The sequence below is a fragment of the Brassica napus genome, assembly GCF_020379485.1.
Source record: "Brassica napus cultivar Da-Ae chromosome A1 unlocalized genomic scaffold, Da-Ae chrA01_Random_32, whole genome shotgun sequence".
Classification (NCBI taxonomy): Eukaryota; Viridiplantae; Streptophyta; class Magnoliopsida; order Brassicales; family Brassicaceae; genus Brassica; species Brassica napus.
In genome coordinates, this window is record NW_026013917.1 from 1 (window position 1) to 26706 (window position 26706).

The 26706-nt window shown below is 37.0% G+C and overlaps 2 protein-coding genes and 1 long non-coding RNA gene across 4 annotated transcripts; 1 reads left to right on the forward strand and 2 right to left on the reverse strand.

Moving 5' to 3' along the window:
* Positions 1-373: 373 nt before the first annotated feature.
* LOC125593899 (probable cyclic nucleotide-gated ion channel 20, chloroplastic) lies at positions 374-2511 on the forward strand. Its single transcript, XM_048770257.1, has 2 exons — positions 374-636; positions 2108-2511. Exons 1-2 carry the CDS (start codon positions 378-380, stop codon positions 2368-2370), a joined length of 522 nt encoding a protein of 173 aa, XP_048626214.1. The 5' UTR covers positions 374-377; the 3' UTR covers positions 2371-2511.
* On the reverse strand, positions 572-1793 carry LOC125593900. Of its 2 annotated transcripts, none has more exons than XR_007329706.1 (2): positions 1600-1793; positions 572-1370 (listed from the first exon to the last, which is right to left on the reverse strand). It is a non-coding gene; the product is annotated as an uncharacterized LOC125593900 (long non-coding RNA). The 2 variants fall into 2 exon arrangements; XR_007329705.1 differs by having other exon boundaries at positions 572-1476; positions 1600-1785.
* Positions 2512-6163: 3652 nt separating the features above from the next.
* On the reverse strand, positions 6164-8629 carry LOC125593901. Its single transcript, XM_048770258.1, has 5 exons — positions 7795-8629; positions 7272-7401; positions 6901-7188; positions 6588-6815; positions 6164-6500 (listed from the first exon to the last, which is right to left on the reverse strand). Exons 1-5 carry the CDS (start codon positions 8232-8234, stop codon positions 6186-6188), a joined length of 1401 nt encoding a protein of 466 aa, XP_048626215.1. The 5' UTR covers positions 8235-8629; the 3' UTR covers positions 6164-6185.
* Between the last annotated feature and the right edge of the window lie 18077 nt (positions 8630-26706).

The window sequence follows — 26706 nt, forward strand, 5'->3', positions numbered from 1 at the left end:
CAAAATATCTCTAGTTTTCAGATATTTTTATCTTAGTTTTTGGATATTTAAATTTTTCAAATCTTCCATTTTCAATATTCCCGTGAAATATAACTAATATATATGGATAACCCATTAGATTTTTTGTCAGTTCGGATATTTAAAAAGGATAGGAAAAATTCGAATATTTAAATTGCCGATCCCCCTCTCATTCCGTTATTCTACGTCTTCGGTTCCAGGAGTTCGGGCCTCGGCCTAGGGCCCCATCCACTCCTTCTCCCTTGTCTTACTCCCACTAGCGCTCTACTCACTCTCGATTCGAACTAAACCACAACCTCATCACCCACCCACCCAGTCTCACCCCCTCTTCTCACACAGGTAGATTATTGAAAATGTTAATGGGTCTGCAGGTAAGGATATTTACGCTGATGGATGAATCAATCTTAAATGCCATCCGTGAGAGGCTAAAACATATAACTTACATATCGAGTAGCGTGGTCTTTTCCGCTGGAGATGTAATTGAGAAAATTGTATTCATAGTAAGAGGTGAGATGGAGAGCATTGGAAAAGACGGTTCAGTTATATCTTTGTCAGAGGGAGACGTTTTTGGTGAAGAACTTCTTTCTTGGTGCCTGGAACGAGCAGCTTCAAACACCGGTACATCCTTTGTGTACTTTATGTGCTCATAACTCTCAATGTTTTGTGATAAAATCTGAAAACATGGACTAAACCACAATATAACATTGCATCTGGGTACTTAGAGCAAGTCCATTGGTTAGAACCCATAATGGGTTCTAATGAATAATTTAATAGTTGATTTTGTGATTTGAGAAGTTTAGAACCCTTGTTAGTGTTATTAATTTTTTCATGGTCCAATGGGAGAACCTCTCTTTGAGGTTCTTAAAATTTTTTTAACAAACTGATTCCATTTGATCAAAACAAGTCATACATCAACTAGCATAAGGTTTTAATGATTACTTTCACTTATTACATATCATATTGTTGTTCTCTCTACATACTACTTACCACAAGATCATTGTTACCTGTGGGCTCAATGCTCTGAGACTCGTCTCTTTCATCCGCCATTGTGGTAACCATGCGAGTCAAAAACACTTTGATGATTGAAGTCCTCTTCTTGTAGCATATCTGCACATTCATCACATCATCTCCCTCGAGGAGTTTCCATCAAGCATCCTAAAGAGAGTGTTCTTCACATTATCGAACATGTCAAAGAGTTCCCATCAAGTAAGAACCTACTTCAATTTACCAAAGGACAAGAATGTTTGGAGAATCTAAAGCAAGTGAGAGGGATTTGAGATAAAGTACCTTGACGTTCTGCTCACCACCATCAACAGCGATCTTATCTGGTTGTAAAGCCTACAACCTCATGTCTGCACATCGATTATACTACTATGAGAACAAGTCTCAATCTTTTTCCTTCACAGCAACAATAAGAAGAAGCTATATGCCACTGGAAATGATCTACTTCAAATTAATCTGTACACCAATCTAAGATTCGTATCAATAACAAAGTAAGCATCTTTAAGGTACCCCCAATACAAATAATCCCACCCACAACAAAAAAAAATTGAACTTTCCATGAGAATCCAAAAGATTTACCTTCACTTGGCGTGTCGTTGTGTAAGAGAGCTTGCATACGAAGCCCTCCGTGGCTTGATCCGTTGCTGATTCTCAGATTGTGGATTCACGGATTACAGGACCAACACGAAGACTGGGGCAAATTAGAGAGGTGTGATGATGTTGAGAGAGCTTCCATGGTCATTAGATTCGACGGAGAGGATAATGAAAGATTTATTAGCTTGAAGAGTTACCAATCTTTCACTGTTGAAATAAAGTAGAGCTTATTGGAATCGACATAGAAGATGGAGAGATCGAGCTTGGAGAGGAATAGAAAAAATGGGATTTCGAAGGAGAGAGAGAGAGACATAAATGAGCCGTCAAATAAGAATGTGACACGTTAGGGTTCCTAACAATCCTAAAAATCCCAGTTTAAACACGGGTTCTGTGTTTTATTTTCCTTTTTCATTTATTTTTTTTCTCTTTTGTTTGGAACCTCCATTTAAGAAGCGCCGATGGAGGTGGTCTTAATATGCTTTGAAATTTTCAGATGGGACTAGGATATGGATTAAACGAAAGGGATTGTTAAGCTACAGATCTGTTAGGTGTGTGACAAATGTGGATGTGTTTTCCCTCAGTGTAGCAGATCTTGATGACGTCACGAGATTGTTCTCGAGATTCCTAGGGAGTTGTAAAGTGCAAGGAGCCATAAGGTACGAATCTCCATATTGGAGGCTACGAGCTGCTATGGAGATTCAAGTGGCTTGGAGATACAGAAGGAGACGGCTTAAAAGATTGTACTGTTCAGTCTAGTCATCGGTTTTAGATTATTGTCTTCATTCTCGATGGATATTTGATGATATATGCTTGGTGGTTGTCATATAACTATATGAGTTTTTTTTGGTTCACCTTCTAAAGACCTAAGGTGAATATATATGTTCACCATTAAAGTAATTATCAGTAAGAAACTGCCAAGTAATATTCTATTTATAAAGAGAAAGTAAAAATAATAAAATAGTATTAATTGTAAAAAAAAAATTGACATTGTAAAACTCTCACTACAAGAAAACATCAATTTTACAACTACAACAATAGTTACAAGGTAGTTGCAAATATCGAAAATGTAACTATTTTGTAACTACTAAATGTAGTTAAAAAAACCTCGTCGCAGAAAATGTTTAGTTGCAAATTAGTTGCAAAAAAAAGCAACTATTTTAACTGCGGTGAAACTACGGTGAAACTATTTAATCGGTGGTAAATTAGCAACTATTTTAACTAATAGTTGTAGTTGCACAAAATTTTATACCACTTTTTCTGTTACGCTTTAGTATCAAAAAATTTGCTAATTAGTCTCAATTCTAATTTGGTTATAAGTTAGTTGCTAATATTAGTGACTACAATATTATAAACCTTAAATCCAAAACACTTTTTCTCTAGCAAAAATTGCTTCTCAACACTTGATTCCATAGGTTCTAGACAATCTTAGGAATTGTTTTGCAGGTTGAAGATGAAGTCCCTAAACTTCACCACCTATGTCAAGAACCAATTTGGTAAAGACATAAAGTCACTTCAATGTGATAACGGTGGTGAGTTCGATAACAAACAGTTTCATGATTTCTTCGCTTCAAAGGGCATAACCTTTCGTTTTTCATGTCCCTACTCTTCTCAACAAAACGGAAAATCTGAGACGATGATACGCACAATTAATAATGCAATGCGTAGCTTACTCTTTCAAGCTCATCTACCATCAACTTTTTGGGTAGAATCTCTTCATACGGTTGTCCATATCCTCAACCTCTTACCCTCAAAGGCCATTCAAAACAGGAGCCCTTTCTCTGTTCTTTTTAACAAACCGGTATCATACTCACACTTAAAAGTATTTGGTTGCTTATGTTACCCAAACATCAACCACACTCATCTCCTAAACCCTCACCAAGATCCTCTAAATGTGTTTTCTTTGGCTATCCTCACGATCATCGAGGATACATGTGTTATGATCTCGACACCAGACGGATCATCATCTCACGAAATGTGAACTTTGATGAAACAAGCTTTCTTTATGAAAAATCTCAACAGAACAAACCTATCTCCTATGACTTCTTGTTACATGAAACCGAGCCTTCTCCTATCTTCAAACAAATACTTCAGACTTCATCTACACAAACTCTTCCGGTTGTAGAGTCTCCACAACAGGGGGCCAACTCAAGTTGCTCCAGTAGCAACAGAGGAACCTAGGCACGCTATGTCAACAAGATCAAGACATGGCATCTCCAAACCCAAAAAGATTTTCTCACTTCTTACTCAAACTCAATCACCTTTACCAAAAAGCTATCTTCAAGCTCTAGATGATCCAAATTGGAATCCATCCATGAATGTCGAGTATGATGCTATTATTAAAAGTGATACTTATGATTTGGTGCCAAGGCCTCCAAACACTAACATAGTGCGATCAATGTGGCTTCATAAGCACAAGTATGATGCTAATGGTGTTTTCAGGAAACATAAATCGAGACTGGTAGCTAATGGAAAATCCCAGGAGCATGGCATAGACTACGGCGAAACGTTCAGCCATGTCGTCAAGCCAGCCACCATACGCACGCTGCTACACCTAGCTCTTGCCAATAACTGGGATGTACATCAACTTGATGTGCAAAACACATTTCTCCATGGCACACTCGATGAACCTGTCTTCATGTTTCAGCCACATGGGTTTGTTAATCAATCAAAACCAAATCATGTATGCAAGCTTAAGCAATCTATCTATGGCCTTAAACAAGCCCCAAGGGTTTGGAATGCTCGCTTTGTGAATTTTATTACTAATGCTGGTTTTGAGCAAAGCAAAATGGATACAAGCTTGTTTATATACAGATCTGATTCTATACGTCGACGACATCATTATCACAGCCTCGACGACAACTCTAAAGGAAACGATCATTAAGCTACTGAAGTCAGAGTTTCCTATGTCAAATTCAGGCATCATCCATTCTTTCCTTGGCATCTCAACTACATTCAACGACAAAGGGTTATTTCTAAATCAGTCCAAGTACGCTGAGGACATCATTGCACGAGCTGGAATGTCCGAGTGCAAACCATGCGCTACACGGTGGATTTGAAATCAAAAATCTCGGAAGATGAAGGCAAACCACTCCAAAATCCGACTGAATATCGAAGCTTGGCCGGGGCTCTACAATACCTGAAATTCACTAGACAAGACATATCCTATGCGGTGCAACAACTCTGCCTCTTCATGCACGATCCACGCGCGGCCATCTCTGCTCATCTCCTTGCTCTCAATCGCGTTCCTATATACCCTAAGAGCTCGGTCTACAGCTTCTAAGACAACAGAAACGACGCTAACGGCTTTACCTGATGCTGATTGGGGTGGATGTCCAACAAAAAGATGCTCCACTTCCGGTTACTGTCTCTATCTTGGCAACAACCTGGTCTCATGGTCAGAAAAACGCCAGCCCACTGTTTCAGGAACAAGCGCGGAGGCTGAGTACAAAGTCGTGGCGAATGCGGTAGCTGAAGCTTGCTGGCTACGAAACCTCCTCCTCGAGATGGGCAATCCACTTCAACAAGCTACATTGGTATACTGTGACAATGTTAGTGCGGTATACTTCTCAACGAATCCGGTACACATCACGTACAAAGCACATTGAGATAGACATCCATTTCGTACGGGAAAAAAAGTAAAAATGGGTGAAGTTAGAGTAATGCACATACCTGCTACTCTCCAGTACGCTGACATCTTCACAAAGGGCCTACCAACGACCTTGTTTACAGACTTCAGATCCAGTCTTGGCGTGATCAAACCCACGCTCCAACTGCGGGAGCACTACAAGAAAACAAGTAGTTCCCGACTGCAGAATCAGAAGCGAAACAGTCGCAAATGACGTTTTGTGACTGAATAGCGACTACTAAGCATGGTCGTCAATCAACGCGTCAGTAGTTATATTGGTCGTAAATCAGTCGCTATATTACGACTGTTCTACGACACATTTACAACTAAACAATTCAGTCGGCATATAGTCGTCTAATAGTCATAATGTGTTACGACTACACTCTGATTGCTTCACGTCCAATATAGGACTATTTTTAGTCAATTACTTAGTTTATCAGCAGTTGTTAATCAGTCGGTTATTAGGAGTCATCAATTAGTCGGAGCATGAAGTCGTAGTGTAGTCGTTAAATTTGCGACCGTTTAACGACTAATTGTTTAGTCCGAGTGTAGTCACTGATGTAGTCCCAATGCAACGTTAATTTTGCAACCATTTAGCGACTACCTGTTTAGTCTAGAGTTGTTGTCGCATGTTCAGTTCAGTCGCTATGTTTGCGACTACTGACTACTGTTTTTTTATCAGTCGCGGTTTAGTCGTAAAATGTTGTAATTTTATCCAACTGAATTACGACTCTTCATTTTGTTTCTTTGAATTTGCCATTCCGATTTTAGGTGCTTTCTGGTTTGTAATGCTAATAAATCTATGCTATCGAGCATTGTAAAATTAAAAAGCAGTGGTTAATATTGAAACTGAAAATGTTAAAGCTCCAAAAGTTTGAAACAAGCAACTAAAAAAAAGAACTTACAAAAGTCATAAGTTTCTAGGTAAATAAACAGGAAAGCATGATCAGGTGCTGGAATTAGCAGCTACAAACTCATTATATAATGGATTAGTTGCAGCTAGAAACTTCCCCACTATAGAGAACTCCTTGATCTGCTTTGATTGCTCTGCAATACAAGCACCTTGCTCTTCAATAACAGCAGCATTTGCTGCATTAGAAGCAGCCTGCTCTTCTATTTTGTGGTGAGCATCTTCAAGAAGCTTATTCATGTCGAGGAATGCAGATGAAGATAATTCACTGAACGTCCGTTTCCCATTGACGAGAGTTTGCTGGAGGCTTCCAATGCCATAGTGCTGTCCTCTTTCATTTGTGAAAGTTGACTACAAAAACAATCAAATTGTTACTACAAAGCAGAAGAAGAGTATCAAGTATAAAGAACAAACAAAAAAATAAAAGAAACAGCTTACCAAAAGGAATATCTTATTATCCTCCTCTATGGAGAGCTGTGGATCATTGGAAGCACTGTCTGAAGTCTGTGAGTTTTCAGCCTCAAGGGCAGTCAACTTGGCTTCTTTGTTCTTCTTATACATCTCTGCAACCTTCTCTGCTTTCAAATCGACAAAGGTCCCATCCTTTCTTGTATGTGTCTCCATGAAAACTTCACCAAGAGTAACTGGTCTGCCCAATTTCTCAACCTAAAAAGGATAAAAAAAAGAAGTAAAGGTTAAATGCCACAAATACAAGTTTAACTTGTATGATTGGAGGAGAGAAAGGACTTACCATTTCATGTTCGATTTGTTCGAAAGACTTCTGGCCGGAGTTGTGCTTGTGTGGACCAAGTCCGTTCCGGTCAGACAACCGAGAGTCCGATGCTGTCTGACTCTTTTTTTCCGCTTCGGGAGTGTCCCAATACGCAGTCATTTGTTCCCACAGTTCACCGTGGATCCAGGGTGGTCGCACTCGTGACCTCCTACGAACGCTAACCATGTTCTTCATACGTCGCTGACATACCGCCTCAAACTTCTCCTGAACAATACCAGTGTGTATTTGATCCCAAGTGTGAGTTTTCTACAAAAAAAAAACAGAGAAGGTTGATGTTAAAAATCAATTTAAACAAAAACTGATATTAAATATAGAAGATAAAACTTAACTGCAAATTCTACAAATATCGTCTCTCTTTTGTTCTGAGGCACAACACTCCAACTGTAATAAGCTTCATCAAACTTTTTTGTAAAAGTCTTTGTGATCTTCCGGGTCAGTTTCCCTTTGTCACGACCAAACCTCAAAACACAGAAGCAAAATAATGAATATGTTCGAGTGAAACACAAGTAATTATTCAGTGACAAAGCCAACCAAAGCAAGCCAAAGTCAATTAAAGAACCAGTGACTAGCGAAAATGCAAGTAAATAACATCAACAATCACTCCAAACACAGAAACCAGTGACTTGTCAAGCCTCAAGTATATAGCATCAACAATCACTCCTAATATTTATCTTACAGTAGCAAAGCCTCAATTAAAGAATCAGTGACTAACGAAAATGCAAGTAATTAATATTACAGTAGCAAAGCCTCAAGTAAGTAACATCAACAATCACTCCAAATATTCACAAATTGACAAGTCGAGTTCTTTAAAAATATATATAACACTCAAAACACATAAACAAAAATAGTTACCATGTTGTTCCAGGCTCAAAGGCTGGAGAAAGGATTGGTATGTCAGTGCCCCAGTTTGGCTGGGATAGCAGTTGGTTGAGTAAACGAGTCTGCTCATCAGAGAGCGTCGGTTCCACAGCTTCTGGACTTTCTGTACTCGCAGAGTCTTGAGACTGAGACCTGCTGGGCGAACGTCGTGTCGCTGACGTTTCGGACCGTCGAGATTGTGACGGTGGAGATGGTTGATGAAGAGGCGGTGGAGATGGTTGATGAAGAGGCCCTGAAGCAGCTTGAGTTTGGGCCTCTGAGTCTTGGAAGAGCTGCCTCGGAGGTGGGTAGTCACTCACGCCTGGTGGAGATCGGCGGTTGGGGACAGGAGGAGCTGTCGTCTTAGGAACGAAATGGTACTGCGAGGGAAGGGGAGATTTTTTTGAAACTTTCTGCTTCTTTTTTGATGACATCGTTTCAAAGAGAGATGAGAGATTAGGGTTCTTTAGGTCTCAAAAGAGAGATGAGGCGTTTCTGGAATTCAGCGATTAGGAATTGGACATAGTGAGATTCGAGAGAGGGTGAGAGATTAGGGTTCTATGGTTTCGGTGGAATCGAAAGAGAGTGAGATTCGAGGGAGGGTGAGAGATTAGGGTTCTATGGTTTCGGTGGAATCGAAAGAGAGTGAGATTCGAGGGAGGGTGATAGATTAGGGTTCTTTCTAATCGAAAGAGAGTGAGATGCGGTTGTCTGAGTGTATTAGGCTTAGGTTGGTTTTGTTTTGGTTTTGGGTCTAAAAATTGGGCTTAGCGGGATTTGATTAATTGGTTAGGCGGGAGTTAGGAAAATTTTTCAATTGGGTTTACACTTTACCGGGGGACTTAGAAAAATTCAGGGGGAAAAGTCGGGTTTAGGGTAAAGGGTGTAGCAATTTTTTTCCTTTGCTTATAAAAATTTAGGGTTTAAAATTTTATTTTTCTTTGCTTATAACAATTTAGGGTCTAGCAAATTTTTTTTTGATCAATGGATATAGCAATTTAGGATATAACACTTAACAATATAAAAACACATTATTAGGAAGTAAACAACACATTATTTAAAAGTAAAGAACATAAGTTTAGGGATATGACTTAATAAGTTATGGTAAAACATTTTAGGATGGTGTTTCTCCATCTTCACATTCATCATCAGAAGAAGTCGAGGATAGATTACACTGGAATTCATCCTCCGGTTCTGCATCTTCGACATCAATATCAAGATTAATCGGTTCTCCTTGAGCATGTAACAAATGGTCGACTGGTATATCTTCAATTGTAGTCATCAATACAGCATCATCATTGTCTTGTTGTAACACTGCCGGTTCGCTGTCTTCGTATTCTCCTGAAATGATTCCCCTCGGATTCACTTTTAAAACATTGTACCACAACTGCTTTGGTTTCTTTACGTACGGATACGGGATATAACAAACTTGATGTGCTTGAGATGCTGTTATCATATAATAAAATTTAATAATACATATTTATTTATATTAATTAATATGTATAAATAATACGTACGTACCTAGAATAAATGGTTCGTATTTATAGTATTTCCTCAATGAAAGAACGTCCACGATGCCACCATTGCTCCGCCGAGTGCCTCTACCAATCATAGGATCATACCACTTACACTTAAAAAATGTAATTTTCAAATTCACTGCCCCCTCATACTCAATTTGAATGATATCAGTTAAGATCCCATAGTAATCAGCTTCATCTGATGCATTTGTCGACCGACCTACATGTGTAAATATATCAGGTACTCCGCTGACACAGTATACAGGAACTTCACCTTCATCAAATCGTGTAAACCTGCACAAATTAATGGACCACATTACATTGAAGTAAGAACACGAGTATACAAGAAAAAAGGAATCTGCAGGATAATGAAGGTCTTTAACTTGATTTTGTTTGTATATGATCAGCAAAGTAGTGCTCAGAAAAGTAAGCAATCTCCTCATTGATATATGATTCAACAATCGATCCAGCAACAAATCTTTTGTTCTTTGCTTTTGCTTTCAACTTTTTGAAATTCCTTTCAAAGATATACATCAACCTATAATTGACAGGTCCTCCTAATTCAGCTTCATAGGGGAGGTGTATAGGGAGATGTTTCATCACGTCAAAAAATGATGGTGGAAAGATCTTCTCTAAATTGCAGATGATCAAAATAATGTTTTTTTTTAGAATTTGGAGACGATCTTTCTGCAAAGTTCTCGAGCAAAGGTCACGAAAAAACAATCCACCACCTACAAAATTAGGGATATTCTTCAAATCACATATCAAGTTGTATCATTAAATATAAAAAAAATATAACAAAAAATTAGCACCTGATAATGCAAGATGGACGTTTTTGTCTAGAAGTTCTGAAAAGATAAATGGAAGTAGCCGCTCCATAAAAACATGGCAGTCGTGACTCTTCATGCCAGAGAACTTGTTGTTCTCCATATCAACACAATTAGCTAAGTCTGAAGCATAACCGTCGGGAAATTTAACTGCGAGTTTCACACATTCCAAAAAACTTTTTTTCCCGGCTTCGTCCAATGTGTAGGGAGGAAATGGAGCTTGACCATCATCATCAACATGTAAGTGTGGCCGATCACAAAACTCTGATATATCCAATCTTGACTGGATTGTGTCTTTCGACTTACCCTTCACATTCATAAGAGTATTCATGATGTTGTTGAAAAAATTCTTCTCGATATGCATCACATCAAGATTATGACGGAGAATTAGATCCCTCCAGTATGGTAACTCCCAAAATATGCTTTCCGTGTGCCAATTATGGTACTTTCCATATCCAGGCTTCTTCTTTTCATGACCGTTTCCACCGCAAACAGACGTTTTAGGAGGATTGACACCATTTAACCGCTCTGAATAAACTTGCTCACCAGTCAAAGAATCTGGTGGAACTTCATTTACCGCATTTTTTCCCTTCAAGAAGTCTTTTCTATTCTTCCTCAGTGGATGATTACGAGGAAGAAATCTTCGGTGACAATCAAACCAACACGTCTTACTTCCCTTAGGCAGATAAAAAGACTTAGTATCTTCCATGAAATTGGACATGCTAATTTACCATGGGTCGTCCATCCGGAAAGCATGCCGTCCGCCGGATAGTCGCTTATCATCCACAGAAGCACGGCTTAAGTTGAAATTTTGATTCAAGGACACATCATATGCTTCAACTCCAGTTGACCATAGTTCTTTTTACTCCGCAATAAGAGGTTTGAGGAAGATATCAAGACTAGCTCGTGGATGATTTGGCCCGAAATTTAGAATTGTAAGAAACAGGTACTCTGTTTTCATGCACATACCGGGGGGCAGATTATACGGAGTCAAGATTATAGGCCACAACGAATGATTATGAGACATTCCAAATGGATTGAATCCATCAGTACATAATCCAAGATAAACATTACGCGGTTCTTCGGCAAACCGGGGATGTATTTCTTGAAAGTTTTTCCACTCCGCCGCATCAGATGGATGACACATTTCTCCCTCTTTTGCTTGGTGCTCATCATGCCATCTCATTGCCGCTGCAGTCTTCTTGCTCTGATACATTCTCTTTAACCTATCAGCTATAGGGAGATACCACATACGGCTATATGGGACTTTGGTTCTACGGCGTTTGTCCCACCTTTCAGCACCACAAAATTGACATGTTTCCCACCTTTCATCTTCTTTCCAAAATATCATACAATTGTTGATACAAACATCAATTGTAAAATATGGGAGCCCTAAATTGCGCATCAACTTTTCTGTCTCGTAGTGTGAGTCGGTTGCCATGTTTCCATCTGGTAAATAGTCATTCAACATTTGACACACCGAATCCACACACTTTTCACTCATATTATAATCTGCCTTAGTTTGTAAAACTCGAGCAGCTAAGGATAACTGCGAGTGACCTTCACGACAACCATCATACAAGGGATTTTTTGCTCCTTCTAACAAGTCGTAAAACCTTTTCGAATGTACATCGTCTACTACATTCTGGTAATTACCAGGACCATCCTGGTAATTACCGTCCTGGTAATTACCATCCTGGTAATTACCATCCTCGTGATAATTATCACACCTCACATTATCACAAAATGCATCATTTACCATATCAACATATATATCTTCATTACCAACTTCTTCACTACCACTTAAAGGTGTCGGAACATGACTCGTTCCTAATTCCATATCAACTTCTTCTCCATGATTATACCAGACATAATAGTCACGCATGAAACCTCTACTATATAAATGTTTCCAAATTTTTGATCCCGGAAGAAATTTATCGTTCTTGCAAACACTACATGGACAGAAAAATTTACCCCCATTGCTCTGCGTGATAGGCTGGCTATTTGCAAATGTCATGAATTTATCCACCCCTGCTATGAACTCTTCTGAGAAATTTCCCGTCTTTTCATCGATCCTCTTGTACATCCATTCTCGAAAATGGGAATAGTTGGAATTTCCCGACATTGTAACACTGCAAATTTTTTTTTTTTGAATGTCAACGATTTTTTGTTGTTTTCACTTTCTTTTTATGTTTCTTAGCAGAAATGTATGGTAAACATCGTGTAGTATTTATAGAAACATTTCCGACTTATTAGCGACTCAATACCGACAAAGCCAGCAAAAATTAGTTACACCAACCATGGAACGTAAATCATGTGTTACGTACCGGTATTGACTGACTGATTAGCGACTCCGTTACGACCACAAAAAAAGCAGTCGCTAAATAGTCACAAAATCTCCGACTATATTGCTACAGAATTGCTCCGAAGACGCCGTAGTCGCAGATCAGTCGTAATGGTTCGACGAATTCGGCGGTTGACTTACAAAAATTAGTTACACCAACCGTAAAATGTAAACCACGTGTTTTGTACCGGTTTTCACCGACTGGTTTGCGGCTACCGTATGACTCTATACATCAGTCGCGAAATAGTCGCAATATTCAGACTATATTGCGACTACATAAACTCCGACAACAATGGGGTCGCGGATCAGTCGTAATCTGACGATGGCATAACGACTAAACGTCACAGTCGCTATTGTGCGACTGATTAACGACTAAAATTTCCGCGTTGCAATTCAGTTGTCCGTCAGTCGCCAAACAGTCGTAAAACTTAACGACTACGTTTTCAGTCGCAAACTGTGGTCGAGAATCACCTGTTTTCTTGTAGTGGAGGGTATTAGATGATAAGCATTATCTCTTGTATTAGTTAGAATATGCTTGTGTATATTCCTATTAGTTAGGAACTTCCCTGATATCTCTCATTCGATTGTACTATATATTTTGAGGAATGATAATGTAAATATTCACGGGAAATCATATTCACTTACAGGGAGAATCTTCGGCCCTGTTGCTATTTACTGTATAAGAATCACTGTGCTTTGTGGCTATTTAGAATTCAGTTTTGTTTGGCCTATCTTTAGAAAGGTAAATAAGAAAATCAAATCTACTGGAAGCCAATACACTGTTTGCGTGTTTGCTGATGATTCCATAGAAAATGAGTAAACGGGTAGCAAGCGACCCCTAATACAACTTTATACAAATGTTAAAAGTCGATTAAAAACCAAAACCAAGTGAGGCTGCAGACCTGAGTTTTACCCATATGCAAAAGTAGAAGGTGGCTAGCCTTCCGAAGAACATGAACAAAAATTATTAGATATTTGATTATGTTCCCTAGTTTTTTTTTTTGACACATTACGTAGCAAAAGAAATTCATAGAACTGATTCTTCAAACTTGCAGATCCATCTTTGCTTCTTTTTTTGATTACTTTCCTTCAAATCATTAATCTTCATTTTATATTATGTTTTTGATATTTTATAGTTTGTTCAGTGTGATTATCCACTTACCCTTGCCACCTTTTCATACAGTCTTCATCATATTTCTCTGCAACAGCTGAAATAAATCATGATGCATTACAACATATGAGGTCTCGATCGTCAAACAAAATATTCTCTTAACCATTAGTGCAAGAAAGATCAGACAGAAATAAAATCAGATTGACTCATTTCGAAGCTGGTGCAAGATGGTGTATAAGATATTCCGAACGACGTCAATTAAAGCCAGTGAGAGAATGCAGAGAAACTGACTTTGATCAGATTAGAACATCAGTAACTCAAGATTTTTTTTTGTTTCGGATCACATCAATGAAGTCATTCGATCTATATTATCATAAAAGTTATCGACCAAAGAAACTATAGATATTCAAGTTTTATCAGTCAAGCATGGTACGTAAAATAATAATGAACGTGGTGTTATCGTCACATTTAAGTATACTATTTGTCCGTTTGTTTCTTACGCCCAGATAACTCTTGAGGATGACATTGAGGTCAGGCCGTCATGCGAAGGATATCTGTTGTATTTGGTATAACCATTAAAAATGACACAAAGTGAAGATATATAAGTAGATTATATAAGTGCTCTAATTCTAATGTACGAATAGATCTAAGCATGATGGGTCTCTCGCTAATGTAACCAGATCCAGTTTTGTTTACATAGCTAATTATGAGAGTTCTGTACTAAGTAATGAAGCAACAACATAAGGTGGGGATACGTTATTAAAGTGGTTGCCAAACTGTATACTAATCTGTGTTTATGGTTGACTCCAACCATTGAACATGAAAGGAAGGTCTTAAACACCACAGAAGAAGTAAATCACAAGATTCATACACCACAGAAGAAGAAGTAAACATAAGAGTTGACCAGTGCCGGCTCTATACGAGTGCCGAAGGCGCAACAGCACCGGGTCCACCAATTTCAAGGATTTAAATTTGGTCTTGTGTGATATTGCAAATAATTCTGTGAAAGTCAAAGATTTTTTTTGGTGTGGTGCAGCGTTTGTATTCTTTGTTTGCTAATTCTGTAAAAAGATGGGATATTTTGAAAGCAAATGTGAAAATTTTACTCTTAAGCAATTATCAACAACCCGATGGGAAAGTCGTATTGAAAGTATTAAAGCTATAAGATTTCAGATTATATATATAAGAGAAGCTTTATTTCAAGTGAATGAAAATGATAATGATCCTTTGATTCAAAGTGAATCAAAAGTCTTTAGCAATAAAATAACTTAGTAGTTTTGAATTTATATTATCTAGTGGTATTTGGTTTGACATATTGCATGTGGTGAATATGGTTAGCAAAAAATTACAGTCAAAGGATATGCAAATTGACATTGCCATGACCGAGGTAAGTGGACTGATTTCTTATTTTAAAAAGTATAGAGAAACTGGTTTTGTTGATGCTATGATGAAAGCAAAATAAATTGCTAATGAAATTGGTATTGAACCAGTTTTTATTCAAAAACGTGTTATTCGTAGAAAAAAAACAGTTTGATGAAACTAGTGATAATGAAACTATATCTGAAGTAGAAGATAATCTTAGGATTCAATATTTTTTGTATATAATAGATCATGCCATTAGTTCTCTTGATAAGAGATTTGAACAATACAAACTATATGAACATATTTGGTTTTTTATTTGATTCTGCTAAGTTGAAGATACGTGATGATGATGATAGATTAAAATCATGTTGTAGTTTTTTAGAAAATAGTTTAAAAACTGAAGATTTGATAGATATAGATGGGGATGAACTTTTTCTTAAACTTAAGTTTCTTAAAGAACGTTTACCAAACAAAAGGATGGGTGCATGTGATGTTTTGAATTTTCTTGTAGAATTTGATAGTTTTCCTAATACTACAACTGCATATAGAATCTTACTAACTGTTCCTATTACTGTTGCTTCTGCAGAAAGAAGTTTCTCCAAACTGAAGCTTTTAAAGTCATATCTAAGAGCATCTATGTCACAAGAAAGATTAAGTGGATTACCTTTAATAGCAATTGAGAATAGTTTTTTGGAAGAATTAGATGTTGAGTTTTTGATTGATGATTTTGCTTCAAAGCATGTAAATAGAATGGTTTATTTTGTTGAGTGATTATGAGAGAAGTTTCCAAGAATAAGGACTTGTTTTGTTTGTTTTTTTTTAATTGTAACAGTTATGGTTATTTGTTCTCTGTATTTGAACTTAAGACAAAAAAATGGATGCACTTTTGTCTCTGATTTTCATTAGTAAAAAGTTTATTTGGGGCCCTTTTTTGAATGATAGCACCAGGTCAAGGTAGCGACTGAGCCGGGCCTGGAGTTGACTACAATGTAAGAACCAAACTAAAGAAGTACTTTGTCAAAAAAGAAAGAAAATAAAGAAGAATTTGTAATGGAAAGATTAAAAAGTATCTACGGGTTTTGTGCGTACCCGAGGGTTCAGTTTGGTTTTCATTACCAAAAAAGGTATAATCATGGTGCACTTAGTAAAATACAAAATAGAGAGACCGAATGATATACTTCAGTCCAAAATTAGTAACTCAGTCTCAGAGCTTAGCTGAAGTCTCAGTTACGTTAAGTATATAACAAGATAATTTTTTTTGAGAAAATTGCCAAAACGGAACAAACATTATGATGGTTGTCTCTTTGATATAAAACCAACTTAATGAAATAAATAGTTTTATGAATAAAAAAAATAAGTAAAAATATAAACAATTAATAAAACACTCATATACACTAATATTTTTTGAAAAACTTGATAAATAAAAATTTTAAATTATCTTCTAATAAAAGTAGAATTCGTCTTCTACGAAAGAAGGGTTATTAGAAAACGAATTCCAGAATAAACAAGTCCATCTACTTTTTTAGAACGAACAATCTATTTTTAATTAAAATTCTAAATATGGAGAATATGAATTCTACTAATTGTAAATATATATACTTTTCTCTCGAATGCAGTTTCTGCTTTTGTGAAGTATTCTAAAATTTCGGGAATGCGAAATCTAAATAGAACACATATGTCTACATGGGGTAGAAATTGCATTAAAGATTTTTTCATGGTTCTACTCATTGTAGAAGGTGCCTTCTACGTACGCCTGGGCATTCGGTGGCCCATTCGGGTTTCGGGTCGGGTGCAATCGGGTGTCGGGTTTTCGGTTCTCCCATAAACAGCTCCATTCGGATCTTTTAAAAGTTCGGATCGGTTTCGGTGTAGTTTTTATCGGGTTCGGTGCGGGTTTTGCACCATACCAAAGAACCAGTTGTACCCGATTTACACTTCGGGTGTCGGATCTTAATCGGGTTTTGGGTTAAGAAACACTAAATTGTACTAGGTGTACCACTAATTACTTGCTAAAAAGAGCTAAGACATTCTCTTTGTAGTCTTGTGCATCAAGAATGGTTCACACGAGCTAAATAGAAACTAAGACATTCTCTTTGTAGTCTTGTGCATCAAGACATAAATGTATACAAGGAGTCAACTATGAAACACAAAGTCACAAACGTAAAATCCAAACATATAATTTTATTGAATCTAAAACCAAATAAAAGTCAGAATTATTGAAAAGAAAACCAAACAAGATTCATGATCCAAAACCAAACAAAAACCAACATTGTTCAATGAACTGAAAAAAACTAAAACTTTCAAACTTGAAACTTCAATCTTCAACCATCAAACTTCAAAACCAAGACTTCAATCACCAAGGTTGTGAACCTCAAACTCTGACAAAAGAACAGTATACAAAAGAATTAGTAAGAGAACATATACAAATTTTAAAGGCGAGAACTTAAGTAGAAGAAACATACCTTTCTCAAGTTTATCAAGCTGTTCAACTTCGGCAAGAATTTGTTCATTTGTGATGATCCTTTCAGTAAGTTTAATATCAGCATGCATCCATTGCTCACTACACAGAAGAACCTCTATCATGAAGTGAGTTAAGCAGCTTCTGTGCGGTTCTAATATTCTGCCAGTTGTGCTAAATGCACTCTCTGAAGCCACTGATGAAATCTGCATAGCAAGGAGATCTCTGGCCATTTCTGCAAGAACCGGATACTTGATTTTGTGCACTCTCCACCATGACAGAATGTCAAACTCAATTCCCGGTAAGAGTTTAGGAGTCTCAACAGCTTCCTTCAAGTAAACCTCAAGTTCATCCCTGTGTCCTCACCTTTTTCAGCCACAAGTTCCTTGTACACAGCATCCATCCTTTCATACCCAAAATCATCAACGACCAGTTCCATTCTTTCTGATGCTTGCTCCTGAGACTCTGGAACAGGGACTCTAGACGCTTGAGTTAACTGTGCTGGCTGGCCAGAAGACTCTCTAAAACGCAAGTTATACTCCTTGAACATGCTCTCGAGAAGATCAATCACTGATCCTAGCATTTCCTTAGCCTCATAACTGTCTTTCCCATACAGTTTCTCAAAACATAGCTTAGCAAAATGCATCTTATTCCTAGGATCAAAGACTGTCGCTAGGATCAACATTTTATTAAGACCCTTGATACCTTCCCAGTACTTCAAAACTTCTTCAACATATCAGATGCTGTCAACTTCAACTCAGAATCTAAGCTATTTGCAAAACTAGTGAGATTTCTCTCAATTGTCACTATCTCACCAGCATTTTGATGCAAAAAACCTTATTATACAATCCCCCTTTAGTTCTAGGTCAATCTCTAGTTACAGTTTAAGGTAGCATTTGATAAGATGGAGCAGAGGATAGAGGATGTACAATGACTACTTCTTGGAAGTAGAAAATGGGGTTAAGACTTAGAGGTGTAGACCACCTGCTGCTAGCGACTGGAGTGGCGTTGAGAAGCTGATTCGGTTTTTGGTCATCTTCTACAACAGCACTTTGATTGTCTCTGCTTAATCTAAGGTCAATGCATACAAAGCTATGGTGAGATAGTGACAATTGAGAGAAATCTCACTAGTTTAGCAAATAGCTTAGATTCTGAGTTGAAGTTGACAGCATCTGATATGTTGAAGAAGTTTTTGAAGTACTGGGAAGGTATCAAGGGTCTTAATAAAATGTTGATCCTAGCGACAGTCTTTGATCCTAGGAATAAGATGCATTTTGCTAAGCTATGTTTTGAGAAACTGTATGGGAAAGACAGTTATGAGGCTAAGGAAATGCTAGGATCAGTGATTGATCTTCTCGAGAGCATGTTCAAGGAGTATAACTTGCGTTTTAGAGAGTCTTCTGGCCAGCCAGCACAGTTAACTCAAGCGTCTAGAGTCCCTGTTCCAGAGTCTCAGGAGCAAGCATCAGAAAGAATGGAACTGGTCGTTGATGATTTTGGGTATGAAAGGATGGATGCTGTGTACAAGGAACTTGTGGCTGAAAAAGGTGAGGACACAAGGGATGAACTTGAGGTTTACTTGAAGGAAGCTGTTGAGACTCCTAAACTCTTACCGGGAATTGAGTTTGACATTCTGTCATGGTGGAGAGTGCACAAAATCAAGTATCCGGTTCTTGCAGAAATGGCCAGAGATCTCCTTGCTATGCAGATTTCATCAGTGGCTTCAGAGAGTGCATTTAGCACAACTGGCAGAATATTAGAACCGCACAGAAGCTGCTTAACTCACTTCATGATAGAGGTTCTTCTGTGTAGTGAGCAATGGATGCATGCTGATATTAAACTTACTGAAAGGATCATCACAAATGAACAAATTCTTGCCGAAGTTGAACAGCTTGATAAACTTGAGAAAGGTATGTTTCTTCTACTTAAGTTCTCGCCTTTAAAATTTGTATATGTGTTCTCTTACTAATTCTTTTGTATACTGTTCTTTTGTCAGAGTTTGAGGTTCACAACCTTGGTGATTGAAGTCTTGGTTTTGAAGTTTGATGGTTGAAGATTGAAGTTTCAAGTTTGAAAGTTTTAGTTTTTTTCAGTTCATTGAACAATGTTGGTTTTTGTTTGGTTTTGGATCATGAATCTTGTTTGGTTTTCTTTTCAATAATTCTGACTTTTATTTGGTTTTAGATTCAATAAAATTATATGTTTGGATTTTACGTTTGTGACTTTGTGTTTCATAGTTGACTCCTTGTATACATTTATGTCTTGATGCACAAGACTACAAAGAGAATGTCTTAGTTTCTATTTAGCTCGTGTGAACCATTCTTGATGCACAAGACTACAAAGAGAATGTCTTAGCTCTTTTTAGCAAGTAATTAGTGGTACACCTAGTACAATTTAGTGTTTCTTAACCCAAAACCCGATTAAGATCCGACACCCGAAGTGTAAATCGGGTACAACTGGTTCTTTGGTATGGTGCAAAACCCGCACCGAACCCGATAAAAACTACACCGAAACCGATCCGAACTTTTAAAAGATCCGAATGGAGCTGTTTATGGGAGAACCGAAAACCCGACACCCGATTGCACCCGACCCGAAACCCGAATGGGCCACCGAATGCCCAGGCGTACGTAGAAGGCACCTTCTACAATGAGTAGAACCATGAAAAAAATCTTTAATGCAATTTCTACCCCATGTAGACATATGTGTTCTATTTAGATTTCGCATTCCCGAAATTTTAGAATACTTCACAAAAGCAGAAACTGCATTCGAGAGAAAAGTATATATATTTACAATTAGTAGAATTCATATTCTCCATATTTAGAATTTTAATTAAAAATAGATTGTTCGTTCTAAAAAAGTAGATGGACTTGTTTATTCTGGAATTCGTTTTCTAATAACCCTTCTTTCGTAGAAGACGAATTCTACTTTTATTAGAAGATAATTTAAAATTTTTATTTATCAAGTTTTTCAAAAAAATATTAGTGTATATGAGTGTTTTATTAATTGTTTATATTTTTACTTATTTTTTTTATTCATAAAACTATTTATTTCATTAAGTTGGTTTTATATCAAAGAGACAACCATCATAAATGTTTGTTCCGTTTTGGCAATTTTCTCAAAAAAAAATTATCTTGTTATATACTTAACGTAACTGAGACTTCAGCTAAGCTCTGAGACTGAGTTACTAATTTTGGACTGAAGTATATCATTCGGTCTCTCTATTTTGTATTTTACTAAGTGCACCATGATTATACCTTTTTTGGTAATGAAAACCAAACTGAACCCTCGGGTACGCACAAAACCCGTAGATACTTTTTAATCTTTCCATTACAAATTCTTCTTTATTTTCTTTCTTTTTTGACAAAGTACTTCTTTAGTTTGGTTCTTACATTGTAGTCAACTCCAGGCCCGGCTCAGTCGCTACCTTGACCTGGTGCTATCATTCAAAAAAGGGCCCCAAATAAACTTTTTACTAATGAAAATCAGAGACAAAAGTGCATCCATTTTTTTGTCTTAAGTTCAAATACAGAGAACAAATAACCATAACTGTTACAATTAAAAAAAAACAAACAAAACAAGTCCTTATTCTTGGAAACTTCTCTCATAATCACTCAACAAAATAAACCATTCTATTTACATGCTTTGAAGCAAAATCATCAATCAAAAACTCAACATCTAATTCTTCCAAAAAACTATTCTCAATTGCTATTAAAGGTAATCCACTTAATCTTTCTTGTGACATAGATGCTCTTAGATATGACTTTAAAAGCTTCAGTTTGGAGAAACTTCTTTCTGCAGAAGCAACAGTAATAGGAACAGTTAGTAAGATTCTATATGCAGTTGTAGTATTAGGAAAACTATCAAATTCTACAAGAAAATTCAAAACATCACATGCACCCATCCTTTTGTTTGGTAAACGTTCTTTAAGAAACTTAAGTTTAAGAAAAAGTTCATCCCCATCTATATCTATCAAATCTTCAGTTTTTAAACTATTTTCTAAAAAACTACAACATGATTTTAATCTATCATCATCATCACGTATCTTCAACTTAGCAGAATCAAATAAAAAACCAAATATGTTCATATAGTTTGTATTGTTCAAATCTCTTATCAAGAGAACTAATGGCATGATCTATTATATACAAAAAATATTGAATCCTAAGATTATCTTCTACTTCAGATATAGTTTCATTATCACTAGTTTCATCAAACTGTTTTTTTTCTACGAATAACACGTTTTTGAATAAAAACTGGTTCAATACCAATTTCATTAGCAATTTATTTTGCTTTCATCATAGCATCAACAAAACCAGTTTCTCTATACTTTTTAAAATAAGAAATCAGTCCACTTACCTCGGTCATGGCAATGTCAATTTGCATATCCTTTGACTGTAATTTTTTGCTAACCATATTCACCACATGCAATATGTCAAACCAAATACCACTAGATAATATAAATTCAAAACTACTAAGTTATTTTATTGCTAAAGACTTTTGATTCACTTTGAATCAAAGGATCATTATCATTTTCATTCACTTGAAATAAAGCTTCTCTTATATATATAATCTGAAATCTTATAGCTTTAATACTTTCAATACGACTTTCCCATCGGGTTGTTGATAATTGCTTAAGAGTAAAAATTTTCACATTTGCTTTCAAAATATCCCATCTTTTTACAGAATTAGCAAACAAAGAATACAAACGCTGCACCACACCAAAAAAAATCTTTGACTTTCACAGAATTATTTGCAATATCACACAAGACCAAATTTAAATCCTTGAAATTGGTGGACCCGGTGCTGTTGCGCCTTCGGCACTCGTATAGAGCCGGCACTGGTCAACTCTTATGTTTACTTCTTCTTCTGTGGTGTATGAATCTTGTGATTTACTTCTTCTGTGGTGTTTAAGACCTTCCTTTCATGTTCAATGGTTGGAGTCAACCATAAACACAGATTAGTATACAGTTTGGCAACCACTTTAATAACGTATCCCCACCTTATGTTGTTGCTTCATTACTTAGTACAGAACTCTCATAATTAGCTATGTAAACAAAACTGGATCTGGTTACATTAGCGAGAGACCCATCATGCTTAGATCTATTCGTACATTAGAATTAGAGCACTTATATAATCTACTTATATATCTTCACTTTGTGTCATTTTTAATGGTTATACCAAATACAACAGATATCCTTCGCATGACGGCCTGACCTCAATGTCATCCTCAAGAGTTATCTGGGCGTAAGAAACAAACGGACAAATAGTATACTTAAATGTGACGATAACACCACGTTCATTATTATTTTACGTACCATGCTTGACTGATAAAACTTGAATATCTATAGTTTCTTTGGTCGATAACTTTTATGATAATATAGATCGAATGACTTCATTGATGTGATCCGAAACAAAAAAAAAATCTTGAGTTACTGATGTTCTAATCTGATCAAAGTCAGTTTCTCTGCATTCTCTCACTGGCTTTAATTGACGTCGTTCGGAATATCTTATACACCATCTTGCACCAGCTTCGAAATGAGTCAATCTGATTTTATTTCTGTCTGATCTTTCTTGCACTAATGGTTAAGAGAATATTTTGTTTGACGATCGAGACCTCATATGTTGTAATGCATCATGATTTATTTCAGCTGTTGCAGAGAAATATGATGAAGACTGTATGAAAAGGTGGCAAGGGTAAGTGGATAATCACACTGAACAAACTATAAAATATCAAAAACATAATATAAAATGAAGATTAATGATTTGAAGGAAAGTAATCAAAAAAAGAAGCAAAGATGGATCTGCAAGTTTGAAGAATCAGTTCTATGAATTTCTTTTGCTACGTAATGTGTCAAAAAAAAAAAACTAGGGAACATAATCAAATATCTAATAATTTTTGTTCATGTTCTTCGGAAGGCTAGCCACCTTCTACTTTTGCATATGGGTAAAACTCAGGTCTGCAGCCTCACTTGGTTTTGGTTTTTAATCGACTTTTAACATTTGTATAAAGTTGTATTAGGGGTCGCTTGCTACCCGTTTACTCATTTTCTATGGAATCATCAGCAAACACGCAAACAGTGTATTGGCTTCCAGTAGATTTGATTTTCTTATTTACCTTTCTAAAGATAGGCCAAACAAAACTGAATTCTAAATAGCCACAAAGCACAGTGATTCTTATACAGTAAATAGCAACAGGGCCGAAGATTCTCCCTGTAAGTGAATATGATTTCCCGTGAATATTTACATTATCATTCCTCAAAATATATAGTACAATCGAATGAGAGATATCAGGGAAGTTCCTAACTAATAGGAATATACACAAGCATATTCTAACTAATACAAGAGATAATGCTTATCATCTAATACCCTCCACTACAAGAAAACAGGTGATTCTCGACCACAGTTTGCGACTGAAAACGTAGTCGTTAAGTTTTACGACTGTTTGGCGACTGACGGACAACTGAATTGCAACGCGGAAATTTTAGTCGTTAATCAGTCGCACAATAGCGACTGTGACGTTTAGTCGTTATGCCATCGTCAGATTACGACTGATCCGCGACCCCATTGTTGTCGGAGTTTATGTAGTCGCAATATAGTCTGAATATTGCGACTATTTCGCGACTGATGTATAGAGTCATACGGTAGCCGCAAACCAGTCGGTGAAAACCGGTACAAAACACGTGGTTTACATTTTACGGTTGGTGTAACTAATTTTTGTAAGTCAACCGCCGAATTCGTCGAACCATTACGACTGATCTGCGACTACGGCGTCTTCGGAGCAATTCTGTAGCAATATAGTCGGAGATTTTGTGACTATTTAGCGACTGCTTTTTTTGTGGTCGTAACGGAGTCGCTAATCAGTCAGTCAATACCGGTACGTAACACATGATTTACGTTCCATGGTTGGTGTAACTAATTTTTGCTGGCTTTGTCGGTATTGAGTCGCTAATAAGTCGGAAATGTTTCTATAAATACTACACGATGTTTACCATACATTTCTGCTAAGAAACATAAAAAGAAAGTGAAAACAACAAAAAATCGTTGACATTCAAAAAAAAAAAAATTTGCAGTGTTACAATGTCGGGAAATTCCAACTATTCCCATTTTCGAGAATGGATGTACAAGAGGATCGATGAAAAGACGGGAAATTTCTCAGAAGAGTTCATAGCAGGGGTGGATAAATTCATGACATTTGCAAATAGCCAGCCTATCACGCAGAGCAATGGGGGTAAATTTTTCTGTCCATGTAGTGTTTGCAAGAACGATAAATTTCTTCCGGGATCAAAAATTTGGAAACATTTATATAGTAGAGGTTTCATGCGTGACTATTATGTCTGGTATAATCATGGAGAAGAAGTTGATATGGAATTAGGAACGAGTCATGTTCCGACACCTTTAAGTGGTAGTGAAGAAGTTGGTAATGAAGATATATATGTTGATATGGTAAATGATGCATTTTGTGATAATGTGAGGTGTGATAATTATCACGAGGATGGTAATTACCAGGATGGTAATTACCAGGACGGTAATTACCAGGATGGTCCTGGTAATTACCAGAATGTAGTAGACGATGTACATTCGAAAAGGTTTTACGACTTGTTAGAAGGAGCAAAAAATCCCTTGTATGATGGTTGTCGTGAAGGTCACTCGCAGTTATCCTTAGCTGCTCGAGTTTTACAAACTAAGGCAGATTATAATATGAGTGAAAAGTGTGTGGATTCGGTGTGTCAAATGTTGAATGACTATTTACCAGATGGAAACATGGCAACCGACTCACACTACGAGACAGAAAAGTTGATGCGCAATTTAGGGCTCCCATATTTTACAATTGATGTTTGTATCAACAATTGTATGATATTTTGGAAAGAAGATGAAAGGTGGGAAACATGTCAATTTTGTGGTGCTGAAAGGTGGGACAAACGCCGTAGAACCAAAGTCCCATATAGCCGTATGTGGTATCTCCCTATAGCTGATAGGTTAAAGAGAATGTATCAGAGCAAGAAGACTGCAGCGGCAATGAGATGGCATGATGAGCACCAAGCAAAAGAGGGAGAAATGTGTCATCCATCTGATGCGGCGGAGTGGAAAAACTTTCAAGAAATACATCCCCGGTTTGCCGAAGAACCGCGTAATGTTTATCTTGGATTATGTACTGATGGATTCAATCCATTTGGAATGTCTCATAATCATTCGTTGTGGCCTATAATCTTGACTCCGTATAATCTGCCCCCCGGTATGTGCATGAAAACAGAGTACCTGTTTCTTACAATTCTAAATTTCGGGCCAAATCATCCACGAGCTAGTCTTGATATCTTCCTCAAACCTCTTATTGCGGAGTAAAAAGAACTATGGTCAACTGGAGTTGAAGCATATGATGTGTCCTTGAATCAAAATTTCAACTTAAGCCGTGCTTCTGTGGATGATAAGCGACTATCCGGCGGACGGCATGCTTTCCGGATGGACGACCCATGGTAAATTAGCATGTCCAATTTCATGGAAGATACTAAGTCTTTTTATCTGCCTAAGGGAAGTAAGACGTGTTGGTTTGATTGTCACCGAAGATTTCTTCCTCGTAATCATCCACTGAGGAAGAATAGAAAAGACTTCTTGAAGGGAAAAAATGCGGTAAATGAAGTTCCACCAGATTCTTTGACTGGTGAGCAAGTTTATTCAGAGCGGTTAAATGGTGTCAATCCTCCTAAAACGTCTGTTTGCGGTGGAAACGGTCATGAAAAGAAGAAGCCTGGATATGGAAAGTACCATAATTGGCACACGGAAAGCATATTTTGGGAGTTACCATACTGGAGGGATCTAATTCTCCGTCATAATCTTGATGTGATGCATATCGAGAAGAATTTTTTCAACAACATCATGAATACTCTTATGAATGTGAAGGGTAAGTCGAAAGACACAATCCAGTCAAGATTGGATATATCAGAGTTTTGTGATCGGCCACACTTACATGTTGATGATGATGGTCAAGCTCCATTTCCTCCCTACACATTGGACGAAGCCGGGAAAAAAAGTTTTTTGGAATGTGTGAAACTCGCAGTTAAATTTCCCGACGGTTATGCTTCAGACTTAGCTAATTGTGTTGATATGGAGAACAACAAGTTCTCTGGCATGAAGAGTCACGACTGCCATGTTTTTATGGAGCGGCTACTTCCATTTATCTTTTCAGAACTTCTAGACAAAAACGTCCATCTTGCATTATCAGGTGCTAATTTTTTGTTATATTTTTTTTATATTTAATGATACAACTTGATATGTGATTTGAAGAATATCCCTAA

What these genes read in the sequence shown, in the direction of transcription:
- LOC125593899 (XM_048770257.1), top strand. Translation starts at nt 378, where the DNA reads ATGGGTCTGCAGGTAAGGATATTTACGCTGATGGATGAATCAATCTTA. An exon ending in ACGAGCAGCTTCAAACACCG is followed by an intron (nt 637 to 2,107) that starts GTACATCCTTTG and finishes TGAAATTTTCAG; the next exon opens with ATGGGACTAGGATATGGATT.
- LOC125593901 (XM_048770258.1), bottom strand. Translation starts at nt 8,234, where the DNA reads ATGTCATCAAAAAAGAAGCAGAAAGTTTCAAAAAAATCTCCCCTTCCC. An exon ending in TTTGAGCCTGGAACAACATG is followed by an intron (nt 7,402 to 7,794) that starts GTAACTATTTTT and finishes CTGTGTTTTGAG; the next exon opens with GTTTGGTCGTGACAAAGGGA. An exon ending in CGATATTTGTAGAATTTGCA is followed by an intron (nt 7,189 to 7,271) that starts GTTAAGTTTTAT and finishes TTTTTTTTGTAG; the next exon opens with AAAACTCACACTTGGGATCA.